The 18,843-nt window shown below is 44.6% G+C and overlaps 1 protein-coding gene across 7 annotated transcripts; it reads right to left on the reverse strand.

The window, feature by feature from the left end:
- Window positions 1-4,873: 4,873 nt before the first annotated feature.
- On the reverse strand, window positions 4,874-18,838 carry Ppil3 (peptidylprolyl isomerase like 3). Of its 7 annotated transcripts, none has more exons than XM_085837530.1 (8): window positions 18,751-18,837; window positions 18,532-18,593; window positions 17,786-17,836; window positions 16,070-16,144; window positions 14,395-14,488; window positions 11,984-12,051; window positions 8,108-8,226; window positions 4,874-5,210 (listed from the first exon to the last, which is right to left on the reverse strand). In XM_085837530.1, the coding sequence occupies exons 3-8, from the start codon at window positions 17,786-17,788 to the stop codon at window positions 5,084-5,086; spliced, it is 486 nt and encodes a 161-aa protein (XP_085693656.1). In that variant the 5' UTR covers window positions 17,789-17,836; window positions 18,532-18,593; window positions 18,751-18,837; the 3' UTR covers window positions 4,874-5,083. The 7 variants fall into 7 exon arrangements, with proteins under 7 accessions (XP_085693656.1, XP_085693658.1, XP_085693655.1 ...); XM_085837532.1 differs by having other exon boundaries at window positions 18,754-18,835; XM_085837529.1 differs by having other exon boundaries at window positions 18,719-18,835.
- Window positions 18,839-18,843: the final 5 nt, after the last annotated feature.

Below are 18,843 nucleotides of genomic sequence, written 5' to 3' on the forward strand. Positions count from 1 at the left end.
CAGGCACATTACAGCAAGAGTATGAAATAGCTGGAGGGCATGGAACAAAATGACTACAGCTATGCAGGGGGCAGACCTCAACATACATATGTACACCAATGGATGCTTGTTGCCCAAAGAGGCCAGAAAGGAGGGTCAGATCCCTTGGAACTGGATTTACAGATGCATATGAGCCTCATGGAACCTAGGTCCTCTGCGAGAGCAAATGCTTTTAACCATTTCTCCAGCCCCCTAAAAACAAAACCCAAAAAACAAATTGTAATGGCTATTCCTGGTTGTCAACTTGACTATATCTGGAACAAACTACAACCCAGAATTGGAGGCCTCACTTGTGATACAGATTTTGAGGCTGGGAGATACAAGTTTCTGACCTGGATCTTGGCATGGAGATCTTGAGGCATAGTGGCTATGAAAAGCTTAGGCCCAAATCAAGGTAGTACATGTCTTTAATCCCAGGAGACTAAGGCAAGCAGATCTCTGAGTTCACGTCATGGTGGTACATGCCTTTAATTCCAGCATTACATGAGACAGAGCCATGCAGATCTCTGAGTTCTAGGTCTATGTACAGGGCAAGTTCCATGACAGCCAAGCTTAAGTAGAGAGGGAGTCAGAAAACAGAAAGCTGGTAATAGAATAAGGGGGAGGGGGCATGTTCCAGCTCCTGCAAGCAGCAGAAAAGGGCAGCTTCAGCCATGTGGCTCTGACTTTAGAGTGAAAAATAGAAGGGACTACTGGGACTATTGATGCTGGTTAGCTGGAGCTAAGAAATTAGTGGTGATTAAGAAGAGACCTGCATCACTGAGGTGAAATCTTCTAGGAAGTGTTTTCTGAGCACAAAGAAGCTGTGTTCCAGACATAGCCAAGGTTGTACCTCGTGTTACAGCTGCACTTGGTAATGTGTAAGAGACACCCAGGTGGTACTGGTTTTGAAGGCATGAGGGGGTCATGAAGAGCAGCTGAGGCTCGGCACTGTGAGAGGCCATGGAAGGCCATTGGTGAAGGTGCAACTTCAGTTACAGTTGACTGCCCAGGACTGAAGGGGTCATGCAAAGGAGCTGATGAAGAGAGCCTATGAGAGGTTATTGGTGAAGCCTAGTTGCAACGGAAGGCCCCAGCATATTGGAGATGCCAGTACCATGGGATGATCGCCAAGAACAGCAGCAGCAATGGAATGGACTCAACCAGAACCCAGAGATCTACAGAGGGCAGAGCTGTAGAAGTGAAGCCAGCCTTCTCAGACAACCGGGCAGAACCTACTTGTAGGTGGGGACACATTCTGCAGGATGGACCCTTGCCCACCTTCAGACAAGGGAAGTCCTTGTCACCTCATTCCCTAAAAACCAAAAGTGCAACCGGATGCACCGTTCCACCAATCATATTGTGCCTAGTTGCTGTTGCTCTATTCTGCCCCCTGGAAACCATAAAAATAAAATAAAACCTCGCTGACCTGGTGCTGGCGGGAGAGATGGAGAGAGAGCTGGATGTGAGGTTCTTTGTTGCTAAGTGAAACTAAGATACACATTGTGTGATGGCTAACATGTTTTAAAATTAAATTACTGTGCTTAAGCGGCCTATAAAACAAAATTGCCTCTAACTTGTAAGCCCCACTTGCCCAAGCACATATAACTCACCGGAATGCTGGGGCTATTCTTGTACTTGTCTGGCCTTGTTTGTGTGCTGTCTGTTAACCCTTGCTTGAAATAACCAGGACATCTATCTGCATCTGTGTGCTAGCTGCTTGCAGGATGAGTGCCTGAACATAAACAGAATTTAGCCTTATGGCTGTTTGATTTTTGGTCTTTTTGTTTTACTTTTATAAATCCCTAATGTGGCATGGAGTTACATTTCTGTAGCCCAGGTGCCAGTATCTGAATAAACACCTCATTGTTAAAATACATTTGTGGTCAGAATTTTTGAATGGTGAATTTTTGAATGACTCAAGCTCCATAACAACTGCAGTAGTCTAACTGGTATTAACCAAAAGGTCTGCAAGTCTGCTGGGGAACACCGAACTGAACCAAACTAAACTGAACCAAACCAAACCAAACCAAGTTCTAACAGGACTGAAATAATCCGTGTGGGGTGACAGCTGTCAGGAATAGCCCTGCCTTAGACATCCAGTTTTCCTTCTGTAAAACTATGATCGCCTGGGAGCTTAGGCACACACTCTCCTCTGAAGCAACGCCTCCAGCTCTTACATGGAAACTTCTGATGGTTTGTTTTCCACTGCTGGAATTAAAGGCATATGCCACCACAGCCGGCACAATTTTTTTTTCTTAGAGAGTCAGGGGCTCAGGACAATATCACAGTGACATGGCTAAACACCCCAAGGTCAAGATTGGCAGTAAATACCAACTGCTACAGCCCCTCCTCCTTCAGGAAAATGGTGGAAAATATTGAAGTCAACCAGCATGCCAAGTATGCTTGCACCTTCTGTGGGCAAGGCCAAGATAAAGAAATAGGCAGTTGGCATCTGGCACTGTGGTTCCCACAGGGAAACACAGGCTGATGGGACCTGTCGCAGCCTAGCCTGTCACCAGAAGACTGGAGGAACTGAATTTGAGACATGCCTAGCCTACAACAAATGGGTTAATTTACCTAATAAAGCCTGTGAATGTTTAGGCTTTTAGGACATTTGGTCTGCCTTCACAGCATCAATATTGCTATTGCAGAGTCAAGGAGCTAGAGACAGGAGATAACAAATAAGCAAACAGGCGTGGCTATGTTCAAAAATACGGTTTACAAAACACAGTAGCCAAACTTAGGACTGTAGTTGGCCAAACAGCTGTTTTTGTTTGCTTTTGAAATAGGGTCTATGTAGCTATGGCTATTTAGTACTTACTATGCAGACCAGGCTGGCCTCAAATCCAGAGATCCATGTGCCTCTCCTTCCTGAGTGCTGGGGCTAAAGGGAGGCATTCAAAAGAATGACACATGCATGGGGAACAATGCCTTGGGGAACTGTGACTGAGGCTCCAGAAAAAAGGCAGACCTCAAGTGCATTTTGTTTCCTGGATTGCTCTTGGACATGATTTCATGCCTCCTGCAACAAATACTTGCATTTAGTTTAAGATGTTTATTCTTGTTGGATTTCGGAACCTAGCTATAGAACGCTATCTGGTGACAGGCTCTGCTGAGTGCTGTCCTCAGTGTACCCTGGATCGGGATATGGCCTTCTGCCTTGCTTAGGTGCTTTCCTAGACATAATGGATAGAATGTGCCAGGCAATTGTGTTTAAATTAGTGAGTCCTGAGAAAGTTCTGGGAAAGGGCTTCTCTGTGAATGTCTAATATGTGCTTATTGACCTAATTTACATTTTTTTAAAACTCCAACAGCCTTCCTTGCATCACTGCTGTTACATTAGTGTATAGAAGTACACTGAACCTGAAGTAAGGTTGTCTGCAGCATTAGACTGTAGTCTGCCCAGTTCTGTCACGTCCTCAGATCCCAGGTCTCATAGTTGGCCAGAAAGTCCACACACTACCACTGCTTTCTTTTTAAAGGGTAGAAAAGCAGGCAATCATGATTGTAGTTGTCTTAGTTATATTGTCAGTTAACAAGGAGAACAGAATGCTAAAAACCCAGACACTAATGTGACCAGTGTGGACCAGTCAACTCAGCCTGTGCAGACAGGAATTCCTGATCCTGATCATCATAGTGCCTATGTCAGACCCACAGCAGGCAACCAATATACCTCCCTACCTTTGTTATCTTTTTTTTTTTTTTTAAAGATTTATTTAAGTATATGAGTACACTCTAGCTCTCTTCAGACACACCAGAAGAGGGCATCGGATCCCATTACAGATGGTTGAGAGCCACCATGTGGTTGCTGGGAATTGAACTCAAGACCTTTGGAAGAGCAGTCAGTGCTCTTAACCACCAAGCCCATCTTTGTTATCTTCATGGCTATAACTGGTTAAGCACTGTTAGGATAATCCCTTTTCCCCTTTCTTTTTTACTGTGTAGCCCTGGTTGGACTAGAATTCTCTATTTAAACCAGGGTGGCCTTGACTCACTGTTTCTGGAATGCTGGGACTAAAGATGTGTGAAACCATCCACCCCAACACAATAAGTTCGTAAGAACCAGGACGTCAATGTATTGGCACTATTTTTAAAAATTGGTAACCAAATGTGAGGGCTCACATCTGCCCACAGCATTAGGGACACAAAGGACTGAGAGGAAGAAGTCAGCCTGGGGAGTCCTACCAAGTTTCAGGACCACCCACCACCCCAAACAAACACCCAACCTCCCCCAGAGAGAAAACGGCCCTCAGCACTGTCATCTTGTTTTCTTGAGTCAAGATTTGCTTCGTAGCACAGCCTGGCTTCATGATGCTGTCTCAGCTGTAACAGGCCAGCTCTCCACCTCCACCTCCCTTCCCTTCCTTCCTTTCTTTCCATTTTGTTTGAGAAGATGTTACTCTGTGTCCTGGCTGTTCTGGAACTCAATTTGTACACCAGGCTTGCCTCAAACTCACAGAGCTCCCCCGCCTCTGCCTCTGAGGTGCTGAGATTAAAGGCGAGCAACACCAGGTAGTAGGCCATACATTCGTCCTACTGCCTGCAGCACATGAATAGTGAAGGGAAAGTATTTCTAGCACATACACTAGCGTGGTAATTCAGGTGCTCCAAAAAGTGCCTGCACATGAGGATCAGCATTAAAAATGGACACTCACGGGCTGGGGAGATGGCTCATCGAGTAAGAGCACTGACAACTCTTCCCAAGGCCCTGAGTTCAAATCCCAGCAACCACAAGGTGCCTCACAACCACCCGTAATGAGATCTGACACCCTCTTCTGGCACGTCTGAAGACAGCTACAGTGTACTTATGTATAATAATAAATAAATCTTAAAAAAAAAAAGGACACTCACATGTGATAAAAAAAAAAGGCATGGCTTTCTATTTAAAGTGAACACACTGAACAACAGCAGTGGCACAGAGTATGCTCAGATGGGGAGGGAAGCTACAGGGCTCCTACATGGAGCCCATTACTGTAAACACCAGGAGAAGGAGAACTGGATAAACCACAATGGGCGTGTTCCAGTGAAGTGTTCACTAAGTATCTGTCCAGGTCCATGACAGCTACTGAGCAAATGGGTTGGCATGAATAGTTATGTCCTTAATGTGTACATCATTAAGAGGTCTGTATGTCTTCTCATTTACTGGTAACTTCTCCAATTCATCCAAAGTCTCCAGACCGTCTATTACCCTGAAATAGAAACAACACAGCATGTAAAAAATCCCTCACTTGAAATATAAAGTATCTACAGCAACTACAGTCTTCAGAGGAGAGTGCTCTCCTCTGCCTTCCTTTACACTCATGTGGCCTGGCTGGATTGTGTGTCCTGGACCCAAGTGGCAAAGTGGAACATAAAGGCTGGTCTCATGCACAAAACACCAAGACAGTCCTGTGGCCCTGATTCAGGAGGCTTAGGACACACACCTCCCCAGGCCTTTCTCACGACAACTGGGTGACCTCAAGGACACATGTACTTGCTGCTTTGGTTTGGAACTTGAGTGTCCCTCAGAGGTCCACATGCTGGAGGTTTGGTCCCCAGTTTGGGGCTACTGGGAGGTGCACAAGCCTTTAAGGGCTAGGGCCGAGGACTTGGGGAGATAGCTTCTGTGCAAGTGTTAGGGTGTGAGTTTAACCCTAGCATCTATAACCCCAGAGCTGGCTGAGTGGACACAGGAGGATCCCTGGGGCTTGCTGGCTAGCTGAAGCAGCTCCAGACCAGTGAGAGATTAAGGAAGCCACCTGGTCTTTACACATGAACATTCTCATCTGTACACTTGAGCACGCATGCGCCCACGGAGGTGGAGGAGACGGGGGTGGGGTGGGGTGCATGGAGGGAGGTCTTTGTTTGGGTCATAGGGTTATGCTTTTTAAAAAATTTTTATTTTTTGGTTTTTCAAGACAGGGTTTCTCTGTGTAGCCCTGGCTGTCCTGGAACTCACTCTGTAGACCAGGCTGGCCTCGAACTCAGAAATCTGCCTGCCTCTGCTTCCCGAGTGCTGGGATTAAAGACGTGCGCCACCACCACCTGGCAGTGTTATGCTAATAAGGGGGATTGTGGGACCGTATCTCTTCCTCTTTCTTTTGCTTCTTGGCCATGAAGTGAACAGCATTGGTACACTACATGCTTCTATGATTCGCTAAACACAACAAAGCACTGGAACAAATGATCATGGACTGAAAATTGTACAATTGTGAGTCAAAGAAGCCTTGTAGTAAAAAAAACTTCAATGCAATGCAAAGCAGGCATCAGGGTTTATATATGAACTTAAATTTTTATCTTATGTGTATGCATGTTTTGCCAGCACATATGCCTGTAAACCACAGGTATGCAGTACCCCAGGAAGCCAGCCAGAAGAGGGTGTTAGTTCCCCAGGAACTGGAGTTACAGAGGTTGGAAGCCACTGTGTAGGTTCTGGGAATTGAACCCTGGTCCTGTGGAAGAACAGCCAGTGCTTTTAACTTCTGAGACATCTCTCCAATTTCATGAAACATGTACTTTAAAAACAAAAAACAAAACAAACAAAACAGATTTACATTTTGCATTTCCACTAAGATACAAAAGAACATAGAAATGAACAGCTAGGTTTCGTGCACAAGCTTTAATCCCAGCACTTGGAAGGAGGAGGCAAAGGCAGGCATTTATCTATAAGTTCAAGGCCATCCTGATCTACATAGTGAGTTCCATGTCAGCTGGGGCTCCGTAGTGAGACCCTTGCTTAAACAAAACAAACACAAAATACAAGAGAAGCACGGAAGTAGAATTCCTGGAGGGGATAACCACCACAACAACACCTTTTAAATGTACTCCTATGTCGAGACAATTAAGGTCTATAAATTGTCTTCTGGTCTATATGAAAACCAGAGAACCTCAGAAATTCTGAGCTTCTGCAAAAAAAAAAAAAAAAAAAAAAGGGGGGGGGGCGGCAGACTTGTAGGCCATGAATCAAGACGATGAGATCCTTAGGAAACCACAGAAAACTTACATGTTTTCTTTCCAGAAAAATGTGTGTAGAAATACAACTTCAAGTAGTTTAGGGGACTAGAGAGAGCTCATTGGTTAAGGGCACTTGCTGCTCTTACCGAGGACCTGGGTTTGGTTCCCAGCACCACACAGCTGCTCACAGCTTCAGTTCTAAGGGACCCAAAACCCTCTTCTGACCTCTGCAGGTACCAGGCATGCACACGGTGAATATACATTCAATCATATAAATAAAATTGAGAAAAAAAAAGCCCCTAAGAACCAAGTAATCCATGACCTAAAGGCTACCCTTTAGTTTTAGGGTGTTGGTATGCAGATGTGAAGATGGTTAGATGCCTTCAGCCTAATGCTCCAGTTGCCGCATTAATTATATGCCAAGCTAGACACATGTGCTTGGAACACAAGTAAACAGGGGAGTGTCTAATTTTTAAACCTAACTTAACATCCAAACTTTTCAATAAAACTCTAGCCAAGCAAGGTGACTCTACCTGTTCATCTCAGCACAGGGAAGGCTGAGCCAGGAGGTCCACTAGAGAGGAAAGTCTGGGCTACATTGTTTTAAAAAATCTTGTTAAAACCAAACAAATATGTCCTGGTACTCCAGGGCCAAGTAGTTTTTTATTACTGAACGTGACAGACACATGTTGATGGATACATTTTACCTCCTAATGAATTATAAAAGTGGCTTTAAGGTTGAATGTTTATAACGCATAATTAAGCAAGAACTGCCAAACAGCTCCCTAGGATCTGATCAGGTACACTTCCCTGAAGGCACAGCCCACACACTGAGAAACATCACCCACTCTACCTGCAGGCAAGGTGCGGCCACATCAACAAGTTCTAGACCTTTGGGAAAGTTCTTTCTTTTTTAACTCTTTAAAAAAGGAGGAGGGAGAGGAGGAGGAGGGAGAGGAGGAGGAGGAGGGAGAGGAGGAGGAGGAGGGAGGGAGGGAAGAAGGAAGGATAACTTCCTCAGGGGCTGACGGCTGATGACTGGGGTGCCCAGGGCGTTTAGTTGTGGAACTGGTCTTTCCAGTGTTAGCTATGCTGTGATCACACCATGCAAGAACACCGACATGCCAAAGAAAGAGATGACGACAACACTCACTTTCCAAACACTGTATACTTCATGTCCAAGTGTGGCTGCTTGCCGTAGGTGATGAAGAACTGAGATCCATTGGTATTTGGGCCATTATTAGCCATAGATACAACACCTCGAACATTGTGCTAAAAAAGAAAAACCAAGGCATTAATTTGACTGTGCTGTAACTGCAGATTCCAAAGGCAAACTGAATTACTCTCTGCTTTCTCAATATTCAGGGGACTGAGACATGGTTCCGCTAGCTTCTCTATTAGTATTAATCAAAATGTGCAGGCTATGTATTATCTGAATCACTAAAACCCAGCATATAATTTTCTTAAATAATTATCACATCCTCCAATGCATCTCATTTTCATTTTGAAGAAGCAGTCACAAACACTTTTATTTCTATCTGTGTATAACAGAAACATTCCTTACACTTATATTAAGGAATAGTGCACTACAATGAAAAAACAATCAGGCAACAAAACCCAAATCCTCCAAATCTCTTCTCAAATACACTAGGCTAGCTTCTTAATCTGAAAAACAAGGGCGTTGGACTACTTCTGGGATCTGTTCAAGATGCAGATGCTCACAAGAGTTGAGCAGATAGCAAACTAACAACTGAGCAGAGAGAGAGTCTGGCAAGTTCAACAGTGTATCTCTCCTGCCCAAGGATTTCTTTTTCTTTTTCAAAAAGATTTATTTATTTTATGGATATGAGCACACTGTCGATGTGCTCATATGTCTTCAGACACACCAGAAGAGGGCATCAGGTCCCTCTACAGATGGTTGTGAGCCACCATGTGGTTGCTGGGATTTGAACTCAGGACCTCTGGGAGAGCACTCAGTGCTCTTAACTGCTGAGCCACCTCTCCAGCCCCCAGATTTCTTCTCTTTTTTTTTTTTTTTTTTTTTTTTTTGGTTTTTCGAGACAGGGTTTCTCTGTGTAGTCCTGGCTGTCCTGGAACTCACTCTGTAGACCAGGCTGGCCTCGAACTCAGAAATCCGCCTGCCTCTGCCTCCCAAGTGCTGGGATTAAAGGCGTGCGCCACCACGCCCGGCCAGATTTCTTCTCTTAATGGTCATAAAGAATGCATCCTTGAATCTTCCTCCATGGCCAGTGAATCAATTTATTAGCCCAGGACTGGTTGACCTGAGGTCTCACCTAGTTCTATTATCATCAATACTACTAATTTACAAGGCATGGTATAGAAGAATTGATTAATCTAGCATTAGCTATTGGTCAGGTGTCACTAGCTAGAAAAGCTAGGGAGGTGCAGCTACATCTAAATAATACATTATTACCTCGGTGACAGATGAGTACTATTCGGGTGTGGTGGCACATGCCTAGAATCTTAGCATCTGGGGAGCTGAGGTAGGAGGAGTTCAAGACCCACCTGAGCCACACAGTACAAAGACTGCAGTACGCTTTGTCACTACTGAGTATGCTAAAATGTTTTCATTTGATAATTAATGGGCATGTGTCCCTTGGAGTATGTCTACAAGATTGGAGCATATGTACAAGAGCTCCTCTGGCATATATAGATTGTAAACCTTGAATACCCATCACCAACTCATTTGATTCATTCTGTAGTTGAGACTGGCCTTAGATGTCTGACCTTCCTGTCTCTCTCGACCTCTGGCATGCTGAGATTTCAGGTGTCATCACCATGGCTTGATCTTGTATCTCTGGGGACTGAGCCCAAGGCTTTCTACCTGCCATTCAAGCATTCTATCCACTGAGCTCCATCCCCAGGTCAAGAGAAAGATATAGCTTAGACTGGTCTCAAATTAGTAATCCTTCTACCTTATTTTCTTCGGCATTTGCTTATCAACATAGGTCACCAGATCTGGTGCTAGTTTTTGTTGTTGTTGTTGTTTTAATACAAAGTATTTACTTAGCCAGGTATAGTGGCATGCACCTTTAATCCCAGAACTCAGGAGGCAGAGGCAGGGGGATCTCTGTGTTTAAGAAATCTGGTCTACAGAGCAAGTTTTAGGGGTGCCATAACTACATAAAGAAACCCTGTTTTAAAAACTAAATTACTTTTTAATTTTTACAGTTTATGTGTATGAGTGTTTTGCTTGAATCAATGTGTGTGTGTGTGTGTGTATCAGGCGTGTGTAGTATAAGTAGAGGCCAAAACAGGGAGTTGGGCTCTCTGGAACTGGAGTTACAGATGTGAAGAGCTATATGAATGTTGGGAATTGAACGTGGGTCCTCTAGAAGGGCAGTCAGTGCCCTTAGCCACTGAGACATCCTGCCAGCCCTAGTAACTGATGCTTCTCCTCCTCCTCCTTCCTTTTTTTTTTTTTGTTTTTCGAGACAGGGTTTCTCTGTATAGCCCTGGCTGTCCTGGAACTCACTTTGTAGACAGGCTGGCCTCGAACTCAGAATTCCGCCTGCCTCTGCCTCCTGAGTGCTGGGATTAAAGGTGTGCACCACCACGCCCAGCTTCCTTCTTCCTTTTTAAAGATTTACTCATTTTATGTATGTGAGTACATTGTCACTGTCTTCAGACACACCATTGCGAGCCACACCATGTGATTGCTGGGAATTGAACTCAGGGCCTATGGAAGAGGAGTCAGTGTTCTTAACCACTGGGCCATCTCTCCAGCTCCCTAGTAACTGATTCTTTATACGCACTTCTCAGTGGAAGTATGAAGTAAAGATAATACAGGCATATACAAGTGTCTAATAGAGACGTAGAAAAGTTGGCGCCTGGCTGGGGATGTGGCTCATGATTAGTAATGCTCTCCCAGGACCCGAGTTAGGTTCCCAGCACCCATTCCACACAGCTCACAACTGTTACTGCAGCTCTGCTGAACTCCAGGTCTCTGAGGCATCTGCACTCATGGGCACATACTAACATTTTGAAACACACACCCATAGATAATTAAAAATTGTGAAAATAAGTCTTCAAAAAATAAAAACAGAGAGTGATGATACTGCAATCCAGTCTTTCCTTCCTTCATCAAGAACGGCCGTGAGAGACCAGGCATGGAGGTGCACCCCTTTAATCCCAGCACTTGCAGTCTGAAGCAGGCAGACCACCATGAGTTTGAGGCCAGCCAAGGCTACACAGATCCTCAGAAGGCCAGTGGCTCATGTCAGTTAACTCAAACTCTGTGGTGAGATGGTAATAAGCCCTTCCTATATGTCTTGCTAAATACTTTTTTAAAAGATTTATTTATTTATTTTATGTGAGTACACTGTCACTCCCCTCAGACACACCAGAAGAGGGCATCAGATCCCATTACAGATGGTTGTGAGCCACCATGTGGTTGCTGGGATTTGAACTCAGGACCTCTGAAGAGCAGTCAGTGCTCTATTTTTTTTTTTTTTTTTTTTTGGTTGGTTTTTCCAGACAGGGTTTCTCTGTTTAGCCCTGGCTGTCCTGGAACTCACTTTGTAGACCAGGCTAGCCTCGAATTCAGAAATCCGCCTGCCTCTGCCTCCCGAGTGCTGGGATTAAAGGCATGCGCCACCATGCCCGGCGGCAGTCGGTGCTCTTACCCGCTGAGCCATCTCCCCAGCCCCGAAATACTTCAAGCTGGACTCAAGGATAAGCTCTTTCATCCCAGTGCAGAGATGCATGACTCCAGAGCCAGTTCTAGCCAGGCTACAACTGCCGATTAGTTCCACTCTGATATCACCGAGGGTGCAAACACTATACGAAAGTATATTCATTTTATAATGATTTGTTTGTTGAGATAGCCTTGGCTGGCCTGGAACTCACTGTGTAGAGCAAACTGGCCTTGAACTCACAGAGATCAATCTGCTGTTGCCTCTCATGTGTAGGGACTAAGGGTGTGTACCACCACACCTAGCTCATGATATTGATGTGTTACATCATATAGAAAAAGTGTTCAAGTGTAACTGGAATCACAGGGATATACCTTCAGATATTCACTGTATTCATCCTCAAACTTTTTGCCCCAGATACTGCAACCTCCTCTTCCAGTACCTGTATAACAAGACAAGCAAACCAAGTGGCATCTAATTAGGTTTCAACGGGAACTCCATTTTTAGAATGGGAGGAGTGCTTTATATCATAACATATATTTATCCAGTGGTGGGGATCCAACCCAGGGCAGTGCACATGCTAGGCAAGTGCACTACCACAGAGGCAATCTCCAGCCCTAGCTGAGCTCTTTAAATGTAACTAAGTGTGTGTGTGTGTGTTGCTGTGTGTGTGTAAGAGAGAGAAACAGTTTAGAAGTTTGAACACAAGACTATTCAAGTGTCTACCAATGAGTTATGTATCTCCAGCATTCCCATCTTTTTTTTTTTTAAACTAATATTTTGAGGTAGAATTTCCTTAAGTTATCCTGGTTGACCTTGAACTTACAGTGCTCATGTTTCAGCCTTGCAAGTACCCAAGACAAGAGTCTGTTGTCTGTCATATACCAGCTGGCTTCTAGCAGCCTCATAACAAAGAGAAAACCCTCCTCATTAATACTGCTCATATTTTATATCTATGCGCTAATACCTCCTTTTTCTAAAAATTTTGCTGCTGGCTGGACCAAAAGCAAGTTCATTAATTTCTTAATGTATGATGGTACATGCCTGCATTCCCAGCACCCATAGGTAGAGAGAGGCAGGAGGATTGTTGAGTTTGAGGCAAATCTGGGTTATATGATGAAACCCTGTTTCATGGTTCAGCTATTAAGAATACTTGCTGATTCACAGAATGCAGGAGCAGGTGGATCTCTTGTGAGTTTGAGGCTAATCTGGTCTACAGAAGTTGTTCCAGGATAGCCAGGGCTACACACAGAGAAACCCTGTGTCAAACAAAACAAAAATCTCCCCAAACCAAAAAGCAAACACTTGATGAACTGCATAAGGAGGAGATAAGACCAAACTGCATGGGGCAATGTCCTTGAGGACTCAACCCTACACAAAGAACTACAGGCAATGGAGTATTGCAAAAGCAGGAAATGTGTCCCCAGGAGGAGCACAGCAATCCGTTATCCACTGCCAACCGCTTAGCTTTGCAGACATACACACAGGTGACATGTATGTCTGACTCAACAGGTCACATCTGGGAATATATGTGTCTTAACAGGTTACTATGGCTGCGATGAAACACCATGACCAAAAGCAACTTGGGGTAGAGGAAATAGTTTCTCTCACTCACAATTCCATATAACAGTTCATCATCAAAAGCAGTGCGGGTAGCCGGGTGATGGTGGCGCACATCTTTAGTCCCAACACTCAGGAAGCAGAGGCAGAGAGATCTTTCTAAGTTTGAGGCCAGCCTGGCGTACAGATCGAGTTCCATGACAGCCAGGACTACACAGAGAAACCCTGTCTTGAAAAACCAAAAGAAATAAAATAAAATAAATAAATAAATAAAAAAGAGATTAAAAAAGAGAGAAAGAAAAGGAAAAGCAGTGTGGTAAGGATTGAAAAAGCTGGAGGCAGGAGCTGAGGCAGAGGCCATGGAGGGTGCTGCTTCTGCCTGCTCAGTCTGCTTCCTTATAGAACCCAAGACCACAAGCCTGCGGGGGCCCACCCACAATGGGCTGGGTCCTCCCACATCAATCACTGATTAAGAAAATACCCTACAAGTCTTGCCTACAGCCTGATGTTAGCATTTTGTTAGCAACAAGTAAGGCTTCCTCTTCTCTGATGACTCTAGCTCACGGTTTCTCAGCCTATGTAATGCTAAGATCCTTTAATACAGTCCCACATATTGTGGTGACCCCTAACCATAAAATTACTTTTGTTGCTACTTCACAACCAATTTTGCTACTGTTAGAAATCTTAATGTAGGTATCTGTGTTTTCCAATGGTCTTAAGCAATCCTCGTGAAAACTTCACCTGGAAAAGGGCTGTGACCCACAGGTTGAGAACCACTGCTCTATGTTGTATCAAGTTGACATAAAACTAACATGGACAATATGTACAAAAACATATATCCATGCAATGACAACTGATGCAAAAGGACTCCATGAGTTTGAAGGAGATCAAAGATGGGTGGGTACGTGGGAAGCTTTGGAGGGGTGGAAGGGGAGGGAGAAATGCTGTAATAAAGAAAGAGCACTGCTTTTACGAAGGACCTGGGTTCAGTTCAGTTTCCAGAATGCCAATGTTGGCTCAGGAGTCACCAGGTATGCATGTAGGGCCCTTGCACACATGCAGGTAAAACTCTTAAAAGTAAATATATCTTTGAAACAAATTCCTAAACTTTTCTGCTATTGTCAAAGTCGTCCTGTTATAAGGAGCTTTATTTTTCAACTATTTTACACATCTTTTTCATATGCTATATCCAATTTTCCTAATTTCAGTTAGTGGACAAACTTACCTGTTGGATCTCCTGTTTGAACCATGAAGCCCTTGATATTTCTATGAAACACACAGCCGTTGTAGTAATTACTGGCACAAAGAGCCAAGAAATTCTGAAGAGAATAAAAACAGTGATTGAGAAATAGCTTGGGCAGAACCATACTTGAAATAAAGGTCCAGTTATGGTCACTGAAAACACTATTGTAGCACATTTAACTACAACTGTTAGGATCAGCTCTTGGGATAAACCAGTGAGGTTTCAGCTGGTCCCAGGAGCCCTGCATGCTCCGCCCTGCACTCTCTGCAGCTTAAGGCACTCTGCTCTTTTGCAGTCACTTAACTTGCTGCTCTTGTCTTCATTCCCAGCTGGAGTGAATGAGGGCAGTGACTGTCCCTTGCTCATCACTGTTCCCTAGACATGGCTGGATAGCCTTTTAACAAATAATTGCACGAATGAAAAGTAGTTGACTCTTCTTCCGTTTATCCTTGTCATTTCGACAGACTAAGTAGTCAAAGCTCCTGAACACAAATGAGGCAGAAGAAGAAAAAAGATACTGGGTACTCGATGGTTACAGGAAAAGCACCTACCTATTTATATTTCCTTTGTATGTGTGGTGCACTTGCGGTGTGTACACGCATGTGTGAGGTAAGCGAGCCTTTGTGCATAAGCAGAAGCAAGAGAAGGTTGAGAATCCCTCTGAGACAGGGTCTCTCACTGAACCTGGAGCTGGCTACTGTCCAGGAAGCCCCAGGAGTCCTCTTGTCTTTGTCCCACCCCCTGGCACTGGGATTACAAGCCAGTGTGACCACACCCAGTATTCTCTATGGATTCTGGGAATTTGAACTCTGTTCTTCATGCCTGCATAGCAAACACTCTTCTCTGCTGAGTAATTGCCCCAGTCTCATCCTTCCTCTTATTTAACTCTGACATCAGATAGACCTTTTCCTGACAGTGGGTTCACAGAAAGTTTTTTTTATTTAAATAATTCAGTTTCAAAAGGCATAGCGTTATTGTGCACTGTGTAAAAATTATTCTTATATTATTCGATTGCTGATTTCTCTGCCCCCATATCTGCCTGCAATCCTGACATGGCATCGTAATGCTTACTCTAAGAATCTCTGGTCTCAGTGTGGTGTAAACATCGCTCCCCATTTATTCTCTAATTTGTCCATAAAAGCCGGTCAGCCAATGGCTGAGCAGAGGAGAGAACAGGGCTGGACTTCTGACTCCAGCCAGGGGAGCAGGAGAGACAGGAGAAGAGGATTCACTATGAGGAGACGGTTGAGGCGACACCATGGGAACACGCCTGGAGTGTGTTCAGACCAATACTGAGATGAAAGTGGCTTGGGGATTTGGGCTGGGAGGTAGCCATATTAGTTTAGAGGACTAAAATGGATTATACGGCTCAGCTATTGTGCCATAAAGCTTGATTAAATAAATCTTCTGCCTCATTTATTCGGGAGCCAGTCAGGATAAAGAAAGAACTGTCATCCTGTTATATTAGTGTGTTTATGTTGTTGTTTTGTTTGTTTTAAGGACAGGTCTCACTCTGTAGCTCTGTTTGGCTTAGAACTCACTCTGTAGACCAGGCTGGCCTTGAACTCAGAAATCCACTAGACTCTGCTTCCTGAGTGCTGGGATTAAAGTCATGTACCACCTCATTAGTTGAATATTAATATGCAATGATACTCACCTCACATGTTTTGGGTGTTCTCTCACAGAAGACTTCTATCTTGATATCTCCCACATCTGTATGCAGTGTCACAGACTAAAAGAAGGAGAATATGAAAACAAAAGATATTTCTTCCAGTAACTATAGGTTCTGTATTATTTCTTTGACTGGATATTCAAGTTGGCAATCTGATTAAAGACATTAAAGATGACTTGTTCACATAAAGCAGCTCTGATAGATAAGTCGCAAATTAATTTCAATAGCAGGAAGAACATCTCTTGAAGACTTATACAGATGGAAAGCGGCATCTCTGCTAAATTCTGGATGCAAACATCGTAGTAGAAATCATTAGTTTTACCTTGAATTTTTCATGAATTAAGAACAATGGTTATACCTATTCCTAATTTTTATGTCTCAACATCACAAATATTTAGCTGAAAAATGTTAATAAGTTGATGTTTTCCAAACAGTTTCCACTATTTCTTTTGGGTAGTTTGACTTTAAGGAAATGGGTTAAAAAAGCAATTACTTCATTTACTAAAGACAACAATCCAAATTTGTCGGCATTTCCAAGACCTACTGGCCACAATGCTTTCTCGAAGGCCTCTTCCTTTTATTGTGGTATCTGTTGCTTGGGACCTTTACTTGTTATCCGCATCTTTACCTCAAGAGATGAAGGAAACTATTTGGAGGCTTCCCCTCACCCCCCTTTTTTGAGTCAAATCTTGCTGTGCAGCCAGGGTTGCACCAGGAGCAGTCTTCTTGCCCCAGCTCCTGTGCCTGTCTTCTTACAACAGTGTCCCGAAGTGAGTGGGGTGCTTCAGTGGACACAGGAGCTACACTCCCTGCTATTCTACCTGTGCTGCTCACCTCTGCGGGGAAAGGGCACACTGTTTGCTTGTTTAGTTCCTTTTGTGTCTTTTAACGAAAGGTCTATGAGACTGGGACGGCCTATAGAGGCTGGGAGCAAGGTTACCTCCTGAGTGCTGGGACCACACCAGCAGGGTAATGTTGTAATGATCATGTCCACTTGTTTATTCTACTTTGTTCCCTCTATACTGGTACACACAGTCTCTCCCTCGCCACATCCCCTCCCGTCCCCTCTCCTCCCTTATCCTAGGAACGCACTCTGCCACTGAGCTACACACTCACTATCCTGTCTGACTTCCTCCAAAAAAATATTCATTAAAAATTAAAAAACAGGCCGGGTGTGGTGGCGCACGCCTTTAATCCCAGCACTCGGGAGGCAGAGGCAGGCGGATTTCTGAGTTCGAGGCCAGCCTGGTCTACAAAGTGAGTTCCAGGACAGCCAGGGCTATCAGAGAAACCCTGTCTCGAAATGAAAAAAAAAAAAAAAAAAAAATTAAAAAACAGCCAGGTGTGGTGGCACATGCCTTTAATCCTAGCACTTGGGAGGCAGAGACAGGTGGATTTCTGAGTTCGAGGCCAGCCTGGTCTACAGAATGAGTTCCAGGACAGCCAGGGCTACACAGAGAAACCCTGTCTCGAAAAACCAAAACACACACACACACACACACACACACACAAATTAAAAACCATGTAATGGGCGGCTGAGAGGGCAGGCTTGGCAGGTACCAGGACTTGTTGCCTTTGCAGCAGGGCCTGTTCAGTTCCCAGCACCCACATCTGCTTGTGTCTCTAGGTCCAGGGAACCCAAAGGGGTTAGAAACAAGCAACCAACCACCCACGTAGAATAATTCTATGATACATACTCACCATTTTCCTTCTTGATGGTTCTAGGAAGCACTGTTTAATTTTTCAAAGCTCCTACAAGAGAGAGAGAGAAATTAGTTCACTTTACCCTATCAAGTTCCCACCATACTTGTTCATTTTTATGGTAGATTTACAACGAAAAGCTTAGACTAGCATCCTCTAAATGAAAATCCTAGCCGGGCGTGGTGGCGCACGCCTTTAGTCCCAGCACTCGGGAGGCAGAGGCAGGCGGATTTCTGAGTTCGAGGCCAGCCTGGTCTACAAAGTGAGCTCCAGGACAGCCAGAGCTATAAAGAGAAACCCTGTCTCGAAAAACCAAAAACAAAACAAAACAAAAAAAAAAAAACAACGAAAATCCTATCATAGAAGTGTTGATCCTACCCAACGCGACAAGCCACCCCAGCGCGCACTTACTTTACTCATTTTCTTCAAGGCTTTCTTTCTGCAGGGGAGGCATAGCCCCACCTCCCGGTCTAGTGCTCTAGATAGGCACTGGGACTCCCTTTACCCGGGACACCTACTTTACTTAAGACGTCTGTACAATAATTTTCTATACTTCACAGTTTTTTTTTTCCCCCCAAACGCCACATCTTGCTAACTTATCAATCGTATTAAAAAGTCCCAGAAACACCATCTCCAGCCCGAGAGTTCACCACGAGGATCCCAAGAAATAAATTTGCACCAACGTGGGGCGCAGCAGGCGTTTGAGTGCACGGAGAAAAGGATAAAAGCCTTTTCTCCACACTCACCCACTGCGCTCAGCACCGCTGCTGCGGGAACGGAAAAGTCTCAACCACTGGAGCTGGCATGCCTGCGGGTTCCAAAAGCGTGTCTGAGCGCCACCGGAAGTAGAGCCCGGAGCCCTCCGCGGGGAACGCCCTACTTTCCCGCCAGGCTCTCCTCAGCACACCGACTAGAACTCGGAGGACCGCGCACCTCACCCCTCGGCTCCTGAGAGCTCTACTCACAACCTCACTAAGAAGCGGAACCCTCTGTCGCCCAGCAACTTCACACAGCGGCCTGGAGTCGGAAGCAGAACGCAAAGGACCACTTCCGCCCAA

The sequence above is a fragment of the Mus caroli genome, unplaced genomic scaffold, assembly GCF_978045245.1.
Source record: "Mus caroli unplaced genomic scaffold, Mus_caroli_1 scaffold_1, whole genome shotgun sequence".
Taxonomy (NCBI): Eukaryota; Metazoa; Chordata; class Mammalia; order Rodentia; family Muridae; genus Mus; species Mus caroli.

Coding starts and splice junctions, on each gene's coding strand:
- Ppil3 (XM_085837537.1), bottom strand. Junction 14,489..16,069: donor GAACACCCAAAACATGTGAG/GTGAGTATCATT, acceptor TATTCTCTTCAG/AATTTCTTGGCTCTTTGTGC. Junction 12,052..14,394: donor TCAAACAGGAGATCCAACAG/GTAAGTTTGTCC, acceptor CTTGTTATACAG/GTACTGGAAGAGGAGGTTGC.